At 33.7% G+C, this 23,430-nt stretch overlaps 1 protein-coding gene across 1 annotated transcript in view; it reads left to right on the top strand.

Annotated features, from left to right (window-relative positions):
* Nucleotides 1–23,430, top strand: part of LOC114335645 (serine proteinase stubble) — a 303,061-nt gene that overhangs the window by 23,989 nt on the left and 255,642 nt on the right. Inside the window, exon 2 of the mRNA XM_028285919.2 lies at nucleotides 5,233–5,307. Coding sequence (XP_028141720.1) covers nucleotides 5,233–5,307 — 75 coding nt within the window. The remainder of the gene's footprint in view (nucleotides 1–5,232; nucleotides 5,308–23,430) is intronic.

The following is a 23,430-nucleotide window of genomic DNA, read 5'->3' as shown; positions in this document are numbered from 1 at the left end:
TCGTTGCAAAACGAAAATACAGCCGAACCATATTCCAGTCCAATCAGAGAGTGCTGCAAGCACCTCTACCGGTTTCGAAACTTATTAGTCTCTCATCAGGAGGCACATATGCTGCTCTCCCTGATCCAACCAAAACAAACCCCAGCGTGCAGTCCCGAATTGCAACGAACGAAAAGCATATTTTCGTTCGTTGCAATTCGGGACTGCACGCTGGGGTTTGTTTTGGTTGGATCAGGGAGAGCAGCATATGTGCCTCCTGATGAGAGACTAATAAGTTTCGAAACCGGTAGAGGTGCTTGCAGCACTCTCTGATTGGACTGGAATATGGTTCGGCTGTATTTTCGTTTTGCAACGAAATTGAAAATGGTTATTCATTTTTGATTTACATTTACTCTGTGTGGAGTATGAAGGGAACCAGTCTCGTTGGAACTTTACCGCGCTGAGCAGATGTGACGTGAATTGTAAATTGTAGAATTCCCTCATCTTCCTTAGTCTCAGCATCCGTATGGCTTGCAAATTGTAGAAGCCTCGGAGGTGTAACCAGAGAAGGTTCCCATTGTTTTCATTCTGGTGGGATATGTTGTATGCCATTAGAGTGAAAACTTAGTCTAATTATATAAATGTTTATATTACTGAATAGAAAATTAAAGGACCTTTCAAATGAGCTAGCGCACGACCCCTATTCTCATTTAAAAAAATCATCGATTACGTCATCACGCCCAGATGGATGACGTCACTAGTATACCATATATGCCACAATATCATAACTTAAAAATAAAAATCGACCTGTTTCGTGATTTTTCCTAAAGTCGCCGGTTTACGAAATAACGAATTTATTCCTTTCATTTGCACCATACTGTCGGTGGAAAATAGTGTCGCGCACGGTTGATTAGCAATTAAAAAATAAAGGAGTTTTGAATATTGTATTGCAAAAAACTCTTCGGGATTTCATCAAACGATATTTAAAGATTATCTACCTACTTTGGCAACATTTAAACTTTTAGTTTTTCACATAGTTTTTGAGGGTTAAAAATGGCCGATTTCGCAATTTTTCAATTTTGAATCGCTCATATTTCAAAATCTATCATTTTTAGAGAAAAGTCACTAAAAACCTTTTCTGTTTGAAATGATCCAAAAAACGTAAAAAAAAACTTTTTTCCATGCAAAAAAAATAATTTTTGGAAAAAAACAAAAAAAAACGTTTAAAAAATTGTTGACCACCTTTTGGTCCTGGCAACATGCAAATTTGTTAAAAGGAGTCCTTTTTAAGTAAGATTGTGCAAAAATTCCGAATTAGAATATTTTTCCTAGCGGATGCGCACAGGCTTTCTGGACTAATATCATATTTTCGTAAATCAAAGACAGATTACGACTAACCTTAATATTTTATTGACGTTAATATCACAAGACAGTGAGAATAAATTGAAAATAATGTGACAATTTTTTGAAGTGACTAATGCCGAATGCCAACAAGTTAAAGAAACAGACTGGAGCATTATTTTCTTATTCATTCTTACTATAGTGTGATATTCGTAAGATTATTTTTTAATACTCAAATACAAAATTCAAGTCCTTGTAAATAAACATTCAGTGACATTTAATCAATGTAAACAAAGGCGTGAAACATTGTCACTCTATCGCACCGTCACTATTTAACCTGATCTTGGAAGTAATAATAAGGAGGACAAACTTTACAAACAAAAACATTATTACAGATCAATTTCAACTAGCACCTAGCATATGCAGATGATCTAGTCATCATAGCGAAGTTGAAGATGACACTTATAAAAGCAGTGGAAAAATTAGGTAAGGAAGCGAAAAGAATAGGGCTACAGATAAACCAGCACAAAATAAAATACATGACGATAGGGAAGGAGACACAACAAATCAGAAATATCTAATAACACAGAACCATAAATTTAAAACTGTATCCACCTTCAGTTACTTGGGAGTAACAATTGGGAAAACCGGAAAAGAGAGAAAAGAGGAAAGAATTGTGAAAGGCAAAAACATATGGAATGAAAAGAAATCTGCTGAGAAGCAAGACCAGAAGAAGTAAGAAAATCAAGATGAACCTATAGAAGACCTTAATAAGACCTGTTTTTACAAATGGATGGAAACAACAACGGTTAACAAGAAAGAGGAAGATAGCCTTCTGAAATTTGAAAGAAAAATAATGAGAAAATACTGGGCCACAATGTAACAAGATAGGGACAAATACGACTGAAAACAAATGACGAAATTGCAAATGTCAGATACATAAAATCGATTCGCTTAGAATGGATAGGACTGATAGGACATATTATACAGAGACGCTCGAAATCAGATATGTTGAGAAGAATAATTAGCTGGTCACCACTAAGGCACAGGTCTAGAGGAATACCCAAAAGAAGATAGCTGGATAATATAGAAGAAGACATAAGGACAATAAATGTGAAAGACTGGAAAGTTCAGCGCAAAGGCAGGAAGAAATGGAAAAGAACGTTCACGAGAACAGCAAAGACACACAGCAAGCTATAAATGACAGAGGAGTAATCCACCTCACTCAAGAATAAGATTTTAAACGCCAGCACCATGGCGTTAGGTATAATCTCTAGGGATTGTAATGCTTAATGAATGAATGAATAATGAATGACATTTATCAAAATTAATGTTTTACAACTTGTCAAAGTGAACAGCATGAGCAGGTTTTTCAAATATTGAGACGAAGATGTCAATAAAATATTAGTTAAAATTATTTATAAATACAGTTTTATTCATGAAATAATCTTACCGAATTATACTCGAGCTTTTAAAATTGCCGATTTGTATTGCCGTCAATATTTTATTGATACCTTCACCTGAATATTTGCTAAACCTGATCCTTGGTCTCTGTGACAAGTTGTAAAACATGAATTGTCATTAATGTTACTGAATGTTCATTTTTGCATAGTAACGAAGGACATCTGACGTAATGCGTGACGACGCGATATTATCAAAAAATATCGGCAATAATATCACAAGAGAGTGAGAATAAATTGACAAAAATGCTAAAATTTTTTGAAAATTTGTTGTCTGGCAATAGACACGAGAACCCGCGGTGCTCGAGTGGCTATTGCCCAATGACAACCAGTTGGAGAAAAAGTGGAGCAATATTTTCTAATTTATTCTTACTGTCGTGTGATAATATGTCGTGTACATATAAAATTCAAGTCTTCGTATAAAAACATTCAGGGAGATTGATCTCAATTAATGTGACCCACATTTTTCAAGTTGTCAAAGTAAACAGCAAATGAACATAGTTTAGCAAATATTTAGACGAAGATATTAATAAAATATTAGTTAAAATTATTTATAAATACAGTTTTATACATGAAATAATCTTACCGAAGTAAACAGAGAAAATTTGACATTAGACGCAGAACTAAAAGTTTATTATGGATACTTTCTTAAATGTGACAGTTGTCAAAACTAGGAAACTGGTTGCAATTAAAAATAAACAGACTAAGTTTTCAATCTAATAGCACATAAAATAACACTAAAAATATTACTCTACATCCCATCAGAGTGAAAAAAATTGGAACCTTCTCTGGTTACACCTCCGAGGCTTCTAAAATTTGCAAGCCATAATGGATGCTGAGACTAAAGAAGATGAGGGAATTTTACAATTTATAATTCACGTCCTATCTGCTCAGAGCGGTAAAGTTCCAACGAGAATGGTTCCCTTAGTACTCCAGTCAGAGTAAACATGTAAATCAGAAATGAATAACCATTTTCAATTTCGCTGCAATACGCAACTACAGCCGCACTATATTCTCGTTCAATCAGAGAGTTCAGCAAGCACCTCCACCGGTTTCGAAACTTATTAGTCTCTCATCTACTTTAGTCTCAGCATCCGTTATGGCTTGCAAATTTTAGAAGCTTCGGAGGTGTAACCATAGGTCTGGATCCCGCGTATGAAAAAAAAGTTGATTAATAGCAAGCTGAAAATTTGTTACTAGCTTAAGGGTGTCTATTCGGATAAACTTTGATATATGGGAACACTGGAACAGGGGCAGTTTTAATTGTGAAACAGGTTGAAAATTTGGAACGGTCACACCACGAAAACGGCACATTTATTTTGTCCGACAGAACAGATTTAATCTCTTCAAACAGAGATTAAACTCTCATGCAAAAATGAGACTGCTATTTATCACCTGTCATAATTCCTGTCATTTGACATATTCTACATGTTCCACTCATTAAAACGCCCATTTGGTGATAAATAGCAGTCTGATTTTTGCATGAGTGTTTAATCTCTGTTCGGAGAGTTTAAGTCTGTTCTGTCGGACAAAATAAATGTGCCGTTTCCGTGGTGTGACCGTTCCAAATTTTCAACCTGTTCCACAATTAAAACTGCCCCTGTTCCAGTGTTCCCATGTATCAAAGTTTATCCGACTAGACACCCTTAAGCTATTACCAAATTTTCAGCTTGCTATTAATCAACTTTTTTTTCATGCGCGGGATCCAGACCTACCAGAGAAGGTTCCCATTGTTTTCAGTCTGATAGAATGTGGAGTAATATTTTTAGTGTTATTTTATGTGCTATTAGATTGAAAACTTAATCTTTTGATAGCAGTTGCCGCTAGGGCGTCCCTGCTATTTCGTTCGTTGCAATGCGTGACTGCACGCCGGGGTTTGTCCTGGTTGGGTCACAGAGAGCAGCATGTGTGCCTTCTGATGAGAGACTAGTAAGTTTCGAAACCGGTAGAGGTGCTTGATGCACTCTCTGATTGAACTAGTGTATAGTGCGGCTGTAGTTTCGTGTTGCAGCGAAATTGAAAATGGTTATTTATTTTTAAAAAGAGACAATCTACTTAAAAAATATTCCCACTGTGATTTTCTACAGTAGAAAATTACCGGTGAAATAATAATCTAATTGGACAGAATTAAACACGTGATGAAAAATCTTACTACACGATTGGAAGGAAGGTAACATCATTAAAAAATAATTTCTGTAATTTTTATTTCTGTTACTTCATATTGTTCAGAACCTCCTATGAATGAAATAATCGCTGAAATTTGGATTTTTGTATTTTTTAGTGGTCAGAATCTCTATGAATGAAATAATCTATGAAAATAATTTCAAAATTTTATATCTTCTATTCTCGCGTCCATCAGGAATAGCATCACACCTATTAGTCTTAACCTGGGGGTATTTTATTTGTATATCTGTAAAAATAATAAATGTGCTAATTTTTTTTTTCTTTTCAGACGATGGTAAATTGCCCTTTGACAAAAAACTTTACTATCCTCCATTGAGATCGCGATTTTTTGACGACATGGGACGTAAGTATGTAAATCTAATCAGCTCAGTTCTTATCATATTAATAAAAAAATCAAATAAATCAATTTTTCCAGTATTCTATTATTGTTCTATTTTTAATCATCGCTGAAATGGTAAAGTAAAGGCTGAATCTCACTATCATGCAAGGCAAGTGCTCGGCATGGACAAGGCATCGGCTCGGCAAGATACATTTTACATAAAATCCTATGAACTTCACGGGACTAAATTTACACTATGCGTGCCAGGCACCGGCAAGCGACGGGCTTTGCATGCGACGTTTTTTCGAAACAATCTTTGCCTAGCATGTGCCGTGAAGGTCACGACAGTGTGAATACCTTACCGGCAAGCAATCTGCAATATTGGTTGTTTAAAATCAGTTTTAAAAGATGATAGAGAAAATCAGGATTTTGTTTTTGAAGAGGTCCCTCAATATGCGCCAATTTTTCTTCTTGTTTGTTATCCTAACTCTGGATGGGTCTTTATCTGTCTGGCTATGTCATTCCATTCGGATTTCTCTTGTGTATTTTTCTCCATTGTCTTATGTTCATGGTTTTCATGTCGTCTTCCACATCATCCATCCCTCTCGTTCTGGCCCTTTCTTTTTTTTTCACCTTCCTATCGGCTTCCATTGTAATATTTTCTTTGTTGTTTATTCATTGTATTTTCTCTGCACATGTCCCAGCCATGACAGTATTTGACTTTTCACATATTGTACAATATCTTAACCTTCATTCAATTTATTAACCTCGTTGTTTCTACTGATTCTCCACTTCCGTCTTCCTCTTGCACCGGGCCATATACTTTTCTCAGTATTTTTCTCTCGAATTGGACTGAGTTGGGCTTCATCCCTTTTCGTCATTGCTCAGGTTTCACAACCATACGGGTCTAATCAATGTTCTGTAGATAGTCATTTTTTTTCTTTTGTCTAATAATTTCGGTGTGATCAATATTTTAATAGCATATCCCTCTGGAAATACGTGCATTAATTTCAATCCTTACGGAATTCTTCTGATTTCTGTGCCCAGATATGTGAAGGCATCCAAGATGCCTTCAAGAGTATAGTTGTCTATTGTGATATAATTTTCATTTTCAGGTGTTATTTTGACGGTCATGTAATTCGTTTTGGCTTCGTTTATTTAAAGCTCCTTTTTCGTGCTCAGAATTAATGTTTTTGAACGCTTCAGTTAGTCGTGTTAAAGTGTAGAACTACATCGTCTGCATATGCAGTAATTTGTACTGTCTTGGTGTTTCATTGGTTTTCTAATGAGTGACTCAAGAACTAGGTTGAATATTATGGTTCAATATGCAGCCATAAGCTGTTAAATTTATCCACTGTCATTCGGTTATATTTAAAAAATTTTGTCTGATCGTCTAAAAGTTCGGAGTGTAAGGTTGCAAATTCTCCTTCTTTTGTGCGTTTCTTTAGAAGTTTAAGCACCCAACAACGTCTTTTTCTATTTTTGCTCTATTTGCTTCCATTTTCTGTTTCTTCGTCTAATATTAGAGCAATTTTTATTAACGTTAAATTTCAACATTCTTCACTACACAAATCAAGCAACCCGCGGCCAGCCTATCCGAATTGGATCCGAAAACCTTGCCCGTGCTGTGCCGTTACCGGTCCGGTTCCTGGCACGCCTAATGAGAATCAAGCTTAAATATTTTACCACTTCATCTGTCTAAATTTTTAGTATATTCAGGATCTTATACAATATTGAAATATATCTACATTACCCGATGTTCCTTTAATACTTGCCCTTTGATATTCATATAAATATTTAAGTTCACACGTGTTCTAGCGTTAGAAGTGTGTAGTGTAAATATTAATTGGCAAATTAGTTGATATATTATAAAGCTATATAGTTGATATATTCCTTGATATACAGGGTGTTTGGTAAAAATGGGCCATAACGTAATTTTAGATTCCTGAGGTAAAAATAGGTCGATTTAAGCTAACTTACCTTAGTACGAAAGTTGATAATAAGCGAAATACAGGGTGTTACGAAGTAGAATATTCCACAGGGTGTTAAGAACTTCCAAGAAAAAACACAGTATTACTGTAATACCCGGTATACAATGACATTTACCTGTTCAGCAACACTAGTACTACATCCATATTCTTAGTAATCCAGAAAGCCACTGCGGATCCACTAGGAAAAATATTCTAATTCGGATTTTTTGCACAATCTTACTCAAAAAGGACTCCTTTTAACAAATTTGCATGTTGCCAGGACCAAAAGGTGGTCAAAAATTTTTTAAACGTTTTTTTTTTTTGTTTTTTTCCTAAAATTATTTTTTTTTGCATGGAAAAACGTTTTTTAGGTTTTTTGGATCATTCCAAACAGAAAAGGTCTTTAGTGACTTTTCTCTAAAAATGATACTTTTTGACATATAAGCGATTAAAAATTGAAAAATTGCGAAATCGGCCATTTTTAACCCTCAAAAACTATGTGAAAAACTGAAAATTTGAATGTTGCCAAGATAGGTAGATATTCTTTAAACATCTCTTGATGAAATCCCGAAGAGGTTTTTGCAATACAATTTTCAAAACTCCTTTGTTTTTTAGTTGCTAATCAAGCGTGCGCGACACTACTTTCCACCGACAGTATGGTGCAAATGAAAGGAATAAATTCGTTATTTCCTAAACCGGCGACTTTAAAGAAAAATCCCGAAACAGGTCGATTTTTATTTTTAAGTTATGATATTGTGGCATATATGGTATACTAGTGACGTCATCCATCTGGACGTGTTGACGTAATCAATGATTTTTTTAAATGAGAATAGGGGTCATGTGCTAGCTCATTTGAAAGGTTCTTTAAATCTCTATTCAGTAATATAAACATTTACATAATTATTTATACACGGTGTCTAAAAAATTTTTATTAAATTAAATTATTTGACAAAAAAAGAAGTAGAAGGACACGCTGTATAAATAATTATGTAAATATTTACATTACTGAATAGAGAATTGAAGAGCCTTTCAAATGAGCTACCACACGACCCCTATTCTCATTAAAAAAAATCATCGATTACGTCATCATGCCCAGACGGATGACGTCACTAGTATACCATATATGCCACAATATCATAACTGAAAAATAAAAATCGACCTGTTTCGGGATTTTTCCTTAAAGTTGCCGGTTTACGAAATAACGAATTTATTCCTTTCATTTGCACCATACTGTCGGTGGAAAATAGTGTCGCGCACGCTTGATTAGCAATTAAAAAACAAAGAAGTTTTGAATATTGTATTGCAAAAAACTCTTCGGGGTTTCATGAATCAATGTTTAAAGAATATCTACCTACCTTGGCAACATTCAAATTTTCAGTTTTTCACATAGTTTTTGAGGGTTAAAAATGACCGATTTTGCAATTTTTCAATTTTTAATCGCTTATATGTCAAAAACTATCATTTTTAGAGAAAAGTCACTAAAGACCTTTTCTGTTTGTAATGATCCAAAAAACCTAAAAAAACTTTTTTCCATGCAAAAAAAAATAATTTTAGGAAAAAAACAAAAAAAAACGTTTAAAAAATTTTTGACCACCTTTTGGTCCTGGCAACATGCAAATTTGTTAAAAGGAGTCCTTTTTGAGTAAGATTGTGCAAAAAATCCGAATTAGAATATTTTTCCTAGCGGATGCGCAGTGGCTTTCTGGACTATAGAGAATAAGGCTATAACATATTAAAAAATCACTAAAATCGGACAACAGGTTAAGAACATTCGAGATATCAAAAATGACGCATTTTTAAGGTGTCCCAATTTTTTTGGCCAGGAGTGTACTTTACTCTTGAGTGAAATTCAAACTTTTTGAAATATCTCGTATAATATTTAAAAAATTTGATATTTAGTAAATCTTAGGTTTTGGACCATGCAGAGCTTTTTATGGAGAATATTTTTTTTTCGTAAAATTAATAATAAAAAAGTTTTCCATATGGATACAACTTACGGGGACATACTGTATAAGAACTACTATGGTAGATGCAGACCCCAGAGAAGCTAACTAGGAGAATCGAGTGCTCTTGTGAAGGACGAAAACGCCAAACTCATAATGGGCAAAAGCCAAAGAAGAAGAAGTACATTACTTGTTTTTCTCATCCACCAATTATGTAAGACTATGTGTACATAACGTTTTTAATAAAATTATTATTCTAATAATTTAATATTATATAATTTAAATGAATCCTAAACAATTCTCTCGGTCCCTAAACACTTTTCCGGAAACGTACGGTTCAGTTTTTACGAAGCGGCCATTGTTCCACAGCAATTTCATCTTGATGATAATATTGCACGACATTCCATTGTTTTTCACTAAATAAGTTCACTTGACAATTTTGCGTAATTTGTATTTGTAATTATTTTACCGTTCGTAACATCAATTGAAATTTCGGTGCATTTCAACAAAACATTTACCCACTTTTCGTCTTTTTGGGTCAAATTGCGAATATTATAAAACCACGCAAAGTTAAAACTTTTAGGTATTTAACACAAAGAATTATTTAGTACAACTACCTATATGAAAAGGTTAAATTATTTTTTATAGGAAAAAAGTAGTTTTGAATGCGTAAATTACATGAAAAACTTTCTTCTTCCTATATTATACATATTTTTTTTATTTCTGTTTTTATCTTCAATAGTACATTCTTTCACGGTTTTTGCTGTAAATTTTAAAGAACCGCTTGGATTGACATGAAATTTGCCATAGGCATAGCTGACATATCAAAGAAAAAAAAGTGATATCGCGACGATGTGTGCTTTTGACCTGGGGGTGAGTTTCACCCCATCTCGTGGGTGAAAAAATAAATGTCCAAGATAAGCCCAGAAATTGATAAACTGACTAATTTTAAGCAACTTTTGTTCTATAGAGTTTTTTCACCAAATCAATACTTTTCGAGTAATTTGCAAGTGAATAACCACGCTTTTAGACGGTTTTTCGCAAATAACTCAAAACGTAAGCATTTTGTCGAAAAAAATATTCTTAGCAAAACTATAGCCTATAAAAAAGTAAAAAAAATGGTGTATATATTAGGCCTCTATACTTAGCAAAAGCAGAGTTATAGATAATGAAAAATAGGTTTATATTCGAAAGACTCCAAATAGAATTGGCAGATTGAAAAGATGGCGGCGCGTGATACAACCACGTTAACGACTGAGTTAAATAAATTAAAGAAAAATGAACTAATCGACATAATTGTGACGTTAAAAGTACCAATGAATGTTGCAAATCCACAAGTCATTACCTATATAAATAAAATTGGTGAATTTATAAACAGCAAGAGCGACAATAAATCTTGTGATTTGGTAGATACCATAACCTGTTCTCACTGTGACACGTTATCAGACAGGACCATTACCATTAAAAAGGAACTTGACGCTGTAAGTAAACTTACATATCATCTAGAAAAAAGGTGCCAAGAACAAGAAGATCTAATTTTTCTCCTAAAACAATTAAAAGATAATTCAGATTCACCAAAGATACATACAACGCCATCTACTAGTACTATTGCGAAGTCCAAAACACATTATAAGACCAATTTAAATATTGCCGAAAAAAAGAAAGAAGAACACAAACAAAACTTTATGGGCAGAGCAGCAAAAAGTGAACTGGTAATTACTCAGAAAAAACCTGACGTAAATAAACAAGGGAATTCCCAAACAATAACAAAAACAGATATTTCGAAAGGACTGCTTTTTGAACAAATCAGATTAAAAATGGATCAGTTCATTAATTTAGTAGAGGACGAAAAACCTACTAACGATGAAATACCTATAAATGAAGCAGAAAATGATCAAGAATGGAAAACTATTAGGCGTAGGCGACATCAGTTTAACGGACGAAGAAAAATTATAGTAGGTAGCAATAGAAATAGCGATGAGGTTAAGGGTGTTCCAAAAATTTCAACTCTACATGTTACAAGAATTAATAAAGAAACTACAACTGACTCTCTAACCGAGTTAATTAAAGTGAATTTTCCTGAAGCAACATGTGAAATGATTCAATCGAAACATCCAACAATTTACTCATCGTTCAAAGTAAATATATGTTCAGGGAACTTCAACAAGGCCATGAATCCCGAAGTTTGGCCTCACGGAGCTGTTGTAAGCCGTTTTTTTTTACCACAAGAAGAAACAGACAGAAGAAGCTTAGTTTTTGATCCAGATATTACATTATTAAATATCCCAAGTGTTAGTCAGAAGACTGATTTTAAATTGGATAAGTTAGAAGTATTCAATTCTCCTAATTTTGACACAGTTGGTAAAAATGCTTCAACTATCAATCAAAAAAGTTTTGGCTTACTTCATCAAAATATACAATGTGTATCAACAAGCATTGAAAAACTAGAGTTCTTCCTGCAGTGCGAAGGTCTACATAATGTATGTGTCTGTTTAACTGAGCACTGGAAATCTAAAGAACAACTAGAACTACACCATATAAATGGATTTTCTCTGGCTTCATCTTTCTGCCGTGACCAAGGGGAACATGGAGGGTCTTCAATCTATGTGAAAGAGGGTGTGGTTTGGAAGGAACGTTCTAATATATGTTCTCAATCTGAGAAATATAATTTTGAAGTGAGTGCTGTTGAAATAGACCATTGCCTTTTTAATTGTGTTGTGTTGTGTATTTATCTGCCTGGACGTGGCTCTATTGATGTTTTTATGTCAAAACTGGATCTAATACTTGATGTGCTGGTCTCCGAAGGTAAGGCTATAATATTAACAGGTGATTTTAATATAGATTTCAAATCAAATTCACTAAGTAAGCAGAACTTGGTAAATGTTTTAGATTCTTATGGCTTAACCGTAACTGTAAATGATTATACAAGAGTAACTGCAACTAGTAAAACTCAAATTGATTATATTGCTACAAACATAAATCGCCAACAAAAAACAATGGTTGTGGAAGGTTTTATCTCTGATCATCGTGCGCAATTGTTCCAATGTAGCATTAACACAGACAATGATGCCTATATATTCATCCGTTCATATAGTGAAAGGAACATAAATCGTTTTGTTCAAACCCTTGAGTCAACAAATTGGTCAGAGGTATTTAATGCAATTTCTGCTGAGGATAAATCATTAGCTTTTTTAAACACTATCCAAAATTACTTTCGGTCCCATTTTCCACTACTTAAATGTAAACCTAAAAAATGTACACGTTCGAATTGGTTTACGCAGGAACTGTACAATTTAAGGGATCAGCTAAAACTTTTAGAAACGATCTGTCAGCAAAATAGTAATCTTAGGCCAGTCCTTCATTTGGCAAAGACAGAATATTCGATTAAATTAAAAGCAGCTAAAAGTAGTCACTTCATGAGACAGTTAAACGAATCATCAAATAAAATAAAATGTATTTGGCATTTAGTAAACTTAACAGTCGGGAAACAAAACAACTCAAAAGTACCTAGTGATAATAATAATAATTTAGCAGACAAATTTAACCACCATTTTGTTGAAATGGCTCCAAAGTTACTTGCTGCTTTGGATCCTATTAAAATAGGTGGGTTTACATCAGCATCAAAAAACCGTAATAGTTGTTCTATGTTTTTATATCCAACTAACCCACAGGAAATAACTAGTGTAGTCGGAAATTTTTAATCCAAACACAGTTGTGGTTTTGATCAGATTTCCCCTAAGTTATTAAAACAATGCATTCACGCTTTCGCAGATCCACTGACGGATATTTGTAATGCCTCTTTTCAGCAAGGAATATTTCCTAGTATGTTTAAACTATCTATTGTAATCCCTTTATTCAAAAGTGGTGATAAAGATGACCTTAACAACTACCGTCCCATAAGTCTCTTATCTGTGTTTTCAAAGATAATTGAAACTCTGGTTTATACTAGAATAAACGCATTCCTAAAAAAGCATAGTGTCTTGCATAATTTTCAACATGGTTTTACATCTTCTAAGTCTACAACTACAGCTCTTGCAAATTTCGTCAGCTTAGTGTTGGATGCTTTGGACAGACGAGAGAAGGCATGTGGTTTATTTCTCGATTTGTCCAAGGCTTTTGATACTTTGGATCATAATTTGTTTCTAATAAAACTTGACGGGATTGGTATTCGTGGTGTAGTTCTAAAATGGTTTACTTCCTACCTAGAAAATACAAGACAAAAAGTAAAGATAGCATCTAATGGACTTAAATACGAATCAAACACGTTGGATATCCATTATGGTGTCCCTCAGGGTAGTGTATTGGGTCCTCTACTTTTTATAGTATATATTAATGATATAGCTTTGATAACTAATTCACTGAGTGGAGTTAACATCATCAGTTATGCGGATGATACCAACATTCTAGTCACAGCAACATCCAATCAAAATTTGCAAAATAAAACTACACAGATACTATCCACCATCAACAGTTATTTTTTATCCAACAAACTAGTTTTAAATGAAGAGAAATCAAAGTATATGATTTTCACGTCAAATAATTTATTAAACCATCAAGCCACTATACAAGCAGCAATAGATAAAACAGACTGCACGAAGTTGCTGGGGGTTCTGTTAGACAGTAATTTTAAATGGTCAAACCACATTTCTAATTTGAAATCCAGATTAAGTAGCGCATGTTATGCATTGAGAATTCTTTCACGTCTCTTTAATACATCAATATTAAAAACAGTATACTTTGCCCATTTTTACTCAATAGCCAAATATAGCATTGAAGTCTGGGGTTGTACCTCTGAATTAGAGCAGATATTCGTACTTCAGAAAAGAGCTATTAGGATAATATATAAAATGAAATTTAGAGATTCTTGTAGAGGTATCTTTAGACAAAATAATATTCTTACAATTCCTGGTCTGTATATATTTTCGTGTATAATGTATTTACATTGCAAAATTTATGAATTCAATAAATTTCAATTTAACCATATTTATTCAACAAGATTCAGAGACAATCACTTTATGCTTCCACAGCTTCGTTCTGTTTTGTTGGAAGGTAGCACACATTATGCAGCCATAAGTTTCTTTAACAAATGGCCAATAGATATACGAATGAATTTACATCAGCCAAACTTTCGGAGGTGTGTACATCAATACATTTGTGAGCTAGAGCCATATTCTACAAATAACTTTTAAGTATGTTTTGTCGTATTTATTAATTTATATACTTTTAATATGTACATTACCTATATATGTCTGTAACTTTGACTTGTCTGATACATGTACAACTTTGTATAATGTCGCATGTGATGAATAAATTTGACTTGACTCGACTTGAATAATTCAGTGTGAAATATCCAAATAATGAAGCATTCTTGTGGAAAACACATTACAACTTTCTTAAATTGTTTAAAAAAAGCTTTATTTCTGTTTTTTTTTTTAATTTCTAGCATCAAAGTTAAGCAAGTTACGCTCAAAATAAAGTTGGTCCATTTTGTCTTGGCAAAAAAAATCAGGAAGATCACCCCCCAATTAATAATTTAAATGAAATTAATCGTTGCCGCTTCACAGGTTATTTTACTTATGTCGTTTTTATATGATCTGTAAGTTTCATTGATTTAAAGTGCTTATTTTTGAAAAAATGTGGTTTTCAAGTAAAATTTTTAAAAAATTTTAATTTTGAAAAAAAAACTTGTTGTTAGAGATACCAATAATCTTAAACAATAAAAAAATCGGCTTTACTTTTCTGAATATTTTCTATTTTTTTGTTTTTTTGTAAGACAAAAATTGGTTAAGATTCAGTGTTTCTAAATTTGCATACACTCGTGATCAGTGACTCGTTCAAGCCCTTTAACTACAGCTCTTTCAAAAATAAAGACATTGAACCGATGAAACTTACAGATCATATGATCAATACTTACGCAAGTAAAAAACTTATGAAGTGGTAACAATTAAGTTCATTTGAAATGCTAATTAGGGGGTGATTTTCCCGATTCCTTACCAAAAAAGGGGACCAACTTTATTTTGAGCGTAACTTGTTTACTTTTTAGGCTAAACAATTATTTTAAAATACAAAAATATGCATTTTTTAAACACTATAAAAAAGTTGAAATGAGTTTTCCCCAAAAAAGTGCTTCGTTTTTTGGTTTTGGCACGTTAAAATATACGATTTGGAATTTGACGAATATGAACCTACTTTTCATTAGCTATAACTTTGCTTCTACTAGGTATAGTGACCTAATATATATACCACGGTTTTCACTTTTTTACGTGCTATATTTTTAATAAGAATTTTTTTTCGACCAAACACTTACTTTTTGAGTTATTTGCGAAAAACCGTCTGAAAACGTGGTTATTTTGTAGAAAAATTAACATATTCACTCGCAAATAACTCGAAACGTATTAACTTGGTGAAAAAACTTTATGGAACAAAAGTTGCTTAGAATTAGTCATTTTATCCATTTCCGGACTTATTTCGAACATATCTTTTCACCCTTAAAAGGGGGTGATACTCACCCCTAGGGCAATAGCACACATCGGCACAATATCACTTTTTTCCTTTGACTTGTCAGCTATGTCTATGCGAAATTTCATGTCAATCCAAGCGGTTCTTTAAAATTTAGAGGTTTTGCAATATTTTACCTTTAAAGAACGTACTACAAGAATATTCTATTTTATTGGAATAAAATAAAAAAATGGCCTCATAGTAGGTGCTTTTTTTAATGTAATCTGTTATTAATAATGGCAATGACTGATGCAGTTTGCACTCATAGGCCACAAAACAAGAGACTTTAAAGCCAGAACTTAGGCCATTGAAGACTACATAACAACCCTGAGACCCAACAGACACCATAAATATAGCAGAGACATGGTCATCATCATCAATGGCGTAAAAACTCTTCGTGAGTCTATGCCGCGTTTACTATTGCCTTACATGTTTGTTGGTCCTCTGCCACTAATTCCCATTGTCTCACTCCCGTTTTCTCCAGATCTTCTTTGACTGCATCTTTCCACCTTTTTCTAGGCCATCCTACAGACCTCCTTCCATCTGGTCTTTCCCAAAACACATTGTTTATAAGGCGATTGTCGTTACTAGGCATCACATGCCCTGCCCATCTGAGTCTATTGGCCTTTATATATCTGACTAGATTTTCCTTTCCGAATAGAGACTCTGACTCGTTACTCGTTACTGTATCTGCGCCTCCATTCGTTTGTCACGCTATCTCTGCAAGGGCCATAATATATTAGGCCTTGGGCCCGCATATACAATTATTATTTATGACCACACCGTTGAAACTTTTTGTACTTGTTATTTGGGTGGAGTCGGACAAATTTTGAGCTTGGCGCATTATGGTAGTGGGGCGTTTGTCTGTCAAGCGGTGACGAAGTTGTCAATTTTATGCAAGAAAAAAATTTATTACCACATTGGTCATTCTATTTTAATCAATGGATTTTATCATATAAACAACGAAAACAATTTTGTCGGACAAAAATATTGGGGCATATGACGCGTCGGACACGCTAAATATGTCAAATTTATGAAAATAATAAATTTATTACCACATGGCTAATTTTAACAGAATCTACCATAAAACATTTTTACAATAATGTGGTAACCTTGTCGGACAATTTTCACGGGGCATATGCGCAGTCGGACGCGCCGAAGATGTCAATTTCCTGAAATTTTTTTATTTACAACCATTTTTCCGACAACATTAGTAGGTTATAAGTAATTATATTCTTAATCAAAAAATCAAAGTGTCGGACAAAAATATTGGGGCAACTCGACAGTCGGACAAAAAATTTAATTTTTATTAGTAAAGTATACTTTCAAATTATGCTGGGTTCGTGTATCCCTTATCTTTACAACCATTTTTCCGACAAAAGTAGTAGGTTACAAGTAATTATATTCTTAAACAAAAAATATAATTGTCTGACAAAAATGTTGGGGCAAACGAACAGAAAACTTAATTCTTTTAGGCTATCGACGAGGAGGTATTATCAAAAAAAAATTTTAAAACAGTGTTTCTCGGTTACTTTTGAATCGATTTAGCTGAAAATTGGTACACACACTAAGTAAAGCATTTAAAATGGTATGACGTAGATCGGAACCCAAAATTTTCTTAAAAAAATTTCCGACAAGAGGGAAAATTTTAGAAAAATTGTGATCTGATAATTTGTGTACATACTCCTTGAACAACGACAAACATCGTTCTGTATTTTTTTATCGAAATAAAAAAAAATTTCAGCACATGTATCAGGTTATAAGTAGTTATATTCCAAATCAAAAAATCTAAGTGCCCGACATAAATAGTGGGGCACATCCAAAGTCGGACAAAAAATTGAATTTTTATTAATAAACTATATTTTTAAACTATTCTGGGTTCGTGCATCCCTTATCTTTACAACCATTTTTCCGACAAAAGTAGTAGGATACAAGTAATTATACTCTTAAACAAAAAATTTAATTGTCTGACAAAAATGTTGGGGCAAACGAACAGGAAACTTAATTCTTTTAGGCTATGGACGAGGAGGTATTATCCAAAAATATTTTAAAACAGTTTTTCTCGGTTATTTTTGAATCGATTTAGCTGAAAATTGGTACACACACTAAGTAAAACATTTAAAAGGGTATGACGTAGAGCTGTACCCAAAATTTTCCCAAAAAAATTTCGGACAAGAGGGAAAATTTTAGAAAAATTTTGATGTGATATTTGCGTACATACTCCTTGAACAACGACAAATATCGTTCTGTAGTTTTTTTTTCTCGAAATAAAAAAAAAAATTTCCGACACAAGTATCAGGTTATAAGTAGTTATATTCCAAATCAAAAAATCTAAGTGTCCGACAAAAATATTGGGGCAAATCCAAAGTCGGACAAAAAATTTAATTTTTATTGATAAACTATACTTTTAAATTATGCTGGATTCGTGTATCCCTTATCTTTACAACCATTTTTCCGACAAAGGTAGTAAGTTACAAGTAATTATATTCTTAAACAAAAAATGTAATTGTTTGACAAAAATCTTGGGGCAAACGAACAGAAAACTTAATTCTTTTAGGCTATCGACGAGAAAGTAATATCAAAAAATTTTAAAAGAGTTTTCTCGGTTATTTTTGAATCGATTTAGCTCAAAATTGGTACACACGCTAAGTAAAACATTTAAAAGGGTATGACGTAGAGCTGTACCCAAAATTTTCTTAAAAAATTTTCCGACAGGAGGGAAAATTTTAGAAAAATTGTGATCTGATATTTGCTTACATACTCCTTGAACAACGACAAACATCGTTCTGTAGTTTTTTTTTCCAATTAAAAAAAATTTCCGACACAAGTATCAGGTTATAAGTAGTTATATTCTAAATCAAAAAATCTAATATTTATATTCACCATTTAATGAATTTAATATTCACCATTGGCGCGCATACGGGTAATATGAGCCGAAAAATACGTAATTTAATATGAAGTCAAAAATGTATAAAAATTAATTTTTTTTTAAATTGTACCAAAACGCCCCATTATTTTTGTCCGACAAGTGATCCAATATACATTACACATGTAAAAAAACAGTACAAAATAAAAATAACATCTGTGGTAATAAATAAAAAATTTTCAGGAAATTGACATCTTCGGCGTGTCCGACTGCGCATATGCCCCGTGAAAATTGTCCGACAAGGTTACCACATTATTGAAAAAAGGTTTTATGGTAGATACCGTTAAAATTATCCATGTGGTAATAAATTTATTATTTTCATAAATTTTAAGTTATTTTTTGGGTGTAACTACAATGATATTATGCTAAAAATGATGGTGTATCGCATATTTAAAATGCGTTTATCTCGAAAACGGTTGAGTTTAGGAAGATGAAAGAAGTATACCTTTTTTAAGTAAAACTAATAGGAAAATAAAAATTTTAATGTCAAAATTATACAGAGTGAGGGATAAAAAAAATTGAACGTAATAAATGAGTGCTGAAAGGCATATGTGGCGCCCTCTGGGCAATGCATAATTTTTGGTAAGAAATTTAGATTTCTCGACTCAAGAAACCCCCAGATATAAAATTTCATGTTGTTATCTCATACCTATCAGGAAATATTCAATAATAAATAAAAAAAAAGTTTAACTTTGACACCCTGTATCTCGGCTATTATAAACTTTGTACTAAGGTAAGTTAGCTTAAATCGGCCTATTTTAACCTCAGGAACCTGAGGTTAAGCTATGGCCCATTCTTTACCAAACACCCTGTATGCATAAAAATTACTTTTTCTTTTAATTGTACCAAAACGCCCCATTATTTTTGTCCGACAAGTGATCCAATATGCATTACACATGTAAAAGAACAGTACAAAATAAAAATGACATCTGTGGTAATAAATAAAAAATTTTCAGGAAATTGACATCTTCGGCGCGTCCGACTGCGCATATGCCCCGTGAAAATTGTCCGACAAGGTTACCACATTATTGTAAAAAGGTTTTATGATAGATACCGTTAAAATTATCGATGTGGTAATAAATTTATTATTTTCATAAATTTGACATATTTAGCGTGTCCGACGCGTCATATGCCCCAATATTTTTGTCCGACAAAATTGTTTTCGTTGTTTATATGATAAAATCCATTGATTAAAATAGAATGACCAATGTGGTAATAAATTTTTTTCTTGCATAAAATTGACAACTTCGTCACCGCTTGACAGACAAACGCCCCACTACCATAATGCGCCAAGCTCAAAATTTGTCCGACTCCACCCAAATAACAAGTACAAAAAGTTTCAACGGTGTGGTCATAAATAATAATTGTATATGCGGGCCCAAGGCCTATATCATTCGAAGGATTTTACGTTCACACATAAGCAATCTATTTACTTCTCATTCTGTTAGCGTCCATGTTTCGCTTTATGGTCTTATATATTTGGATTTTTGCACCTTGTGAAAGAAGTTTTGACTTCACTAGATGTTGCATTGCAAATAAAGTTCTGTCTCCTGCCATTATTCGCGTTTCAAGTTCTCGATCTATTTTGTTGTCATTGGTAATTGTTGTTCCTAGATATTTAATCTTTAACCACCTCGAAGTTATGATCGTTGATAGTAATGTTTTGCCCTATTCGCCTTCGTTCTTGTTTTGAGACGACCATGTATTTGGTTTTGTCTTCATTTATTTTTAGATCGATGTTTAATGCAGCTTCTACAAAACTCGATAAAATAGGCATGATATGCTCGATGCATGATTATTATTTATTTTGCTCACAAGGCCATGTAGGCCATGTAGGCCCTGGGCGTGAAATACAAAATTACATTTTTTTTACTATATACAATATAAAATAATAATTTGTTTATTAAAAATACATTATATAAATGTAGGATTCGTTAAAGACAATCGTAATAAAAGTCCGTGTGATATTTAACAGTTTTAATTAATAAAATAGATGACTAAATTATAGATACTATTAAATTGACGAAACGTGAAAGTGTTTGTGTAATTGCGACTAAAATTTTACGAGTTCCCACAAAAGAAAATGTCTTTGAAATAATCGCGTTTATATACTTAATATGACCGGCTTGTCATTAAGCAGACTTTTTCTGCTCCTACCTTCGCATTCCAATCTCCCATAATTATGTTGATGTCATCTGATTTTATGTGTTTTTCAATATCGGTGTAGAAAATCTCAATATCTTCGTCTGTGCTGTTTGCTGTCGGTGCGTATATCTGTATTATATTGATGTCGAATGGTTGTTCATTGAATTTGATGATCATTATTCTGTCGCTAACTAGTAAAAAAGCCTGTGTTGTTTCATGGATGCTGTTACCAACATTTCCTCATCTGATTGGGCATCATCATCTTTGCCTGCATAATCCAATTAGTTTCCATTTATTGTGTCCACATATCCTTCTCCTTTCCATCTCACCTCACACATACCAAGCATGTCCCAATTCATTCGTCTCAACTCGTTTTCAGAATTTGCTAATTTGCCTGCTCTATACAATGTCTTAACTTTCCACATAGCAATTTTAAGTTTCCTCCCAGGGATTCTTAACACCCCTTGACGATTGAACGCCAGCCGGGGACTAGGGGATGTTTTGATTTTGACTTGCCATATTAACTATCTTGGGAATTTAATGCGGTGGTTTCTCACTTGCCTTTCGCATTCTATGCCGTTGAAGAGGGTGCCTTTGCGTCATTTCTAAGAATAACCTTGAATGCTTATATCGGCAAACACTCGGTCCCCATCTGCGTCAGCCACCTAAGCTAACCACTTAAGTGTTGCCCATCTTCTACCACGTGGAGGTGCAGATTGGGGGTTTCCCTTCATTGAGATCAAGACCGTAAGGGCATGTCTTGATACTCTCCAGTACTTTAAGAAAACCTGAAACGTACCATATGGAAAGATTTAATAAAGGTGGAATATCACTTACGGATAAAGGCATCACATTCACAGGAAGAACGGAATAAAGAAACAATAATAATCGATATACAGCTGGGGATAACACACAACAATATCCAGATGGAAACAGGTTTCAGAAAAATAAAGGGATATGGCAAATTCAAAAAGAAGAATATAATTTTCTTTGGGAAATACGGGAATAAACAGAGGTAAAGCAAAGCGGACACCTCAAACAAACACGCTTGTTTGTGATGTGTTGTGTGTTTACTTCTTCTTCTTCTTAAAGTTCCCTCTCCTATCAGAGGTTGGATATCATAATGGCTATGGTCACTTTGTTGGCTGCTGCTCTGAATAGTTGTAATGAACTACAATTAAACCATTCTCTAAGGTTCCTCAGCCAGGAGATGCGTCTTCTTCCTATGCTTCTTCTTCCTTGGATCCTTCCTTGCATAATAATTCTCAGCAACTCATATTTTTCTCCTCTGGTAATGTGACTCAAATATTCCAGTTTTCTAGTTTTTATACTTTTCATAATTTCTAACTCCTTATTTAATAATACAAATAATTCCAAAAAGGTAAGATGGCGAAAGGACATTGACTCCGAAGCCAATAATGCTAAAGCACACACACACAAAACTCCTTATTTAAACGTCGTAGCATTTCAACATTGGTAATCCTTTGAACCCACTGAATTTTTAATATTCTTCTGTAACACCATATTTCGAACGCTTCTATTCTTCTTATGTGTTGTCTCTTCAAAGTCCAAGCTTCCATTCTGTATAGCAATATAGAAAATATGTAGCATCTTAGAGTCCTCAATCTGAAAGGCAACTGAATTCCAATTATTGTTTGACCAATGTGTGCTACCGGTAATGATGTTTGACCAATTTGTGCTACCGGAAATGACATATGGAGCAGAGACACTGACTCTAACCAAGGCAACCGCGTCGAAAATGCGGGTTGCTCAAAGGCGCATGGAAAGATCCATGCTGGGCGTAACTCTACGGGATAAAATAAGAAATGAAGATCTCAGACAAAAAACCGGTATCGCAGATGTTGTAGAACGTATCACCAGGCTCAAATGGAACTGGGCAGGACACGTCGCCAGGCTGAAAGATTCAAGATGGGCACGAAAGCTGATGGAGTGGAGACCAAGAGAAGATAAACGAAGTAGAGGAAGGCCGCCTACACGGTGGACAGATGATATCAGGCGGATTAGTAAAAACTGGCAAAAATCAGTACAGAACCGTGAAGTGTGGAAACAATTGGGGGAGACCTATGTCCAGCAGTGGACGTGAATTGGTTGGATGATGATGATGATGATGACAAATACGTATCTACCTATCATAACACATGTAAAAATTTGTTGGCCTATATGGAGTATATGGGTTTAAAGAATCGTTTAATACGGTAAATTGTCTTTAAAAGTCTCCATTTACGAAACCTTTTTAAGTTTGCTGTAAAACTGCCTGCACTTAAAGTGTCTTTTAACATGGTTCTAAAAGCACCTTCACAGCAGCTTTAAAACCAGTTGCTTAAGAAAACTAAGTTTTAAGATGGTTTTTATTTTTGGTTTTATTTACCTCTTTCAGGACAACACGCGCCAACTCGTAACTTTTAATGACACAAATTTTCAAATCAAAATGTACACCGGCCAATTCGTAACTTTTCTATTACCTGACCTGCCAACTCAAAACTTTGTTCAGGTGAATTCGAAACCATTGATTAAATCTATTACCTTAAATCTAAATCGAATATTTCTTGGCTTACGTAAAAACATTATATTTGTATTAATATGTACCTATAAAAAATAGCAAAAATTTAAATATCTTAATAAAATAATTGAAACAATATTATAG

The sequence above is a fragment of the Diabrotica virgifera genome, chromosome 6 (assembly GCF_917563875.1).
Source record: "Diabrotica virgifera virgifera chromosome 6, PGI_DIABVI_V3a".
Classification (NCBI taxonomy): Eukaryota; Metazoa; Arthropoda; class Insecta; order Coleoptera; family Chrysomelidae; genus Diabrotica; species Diabrotica virgifera.
Note: the sequence above shows the minus strand (reverse complement) of the source record. Positions and strands in the feature narration are given on the sequence as shown.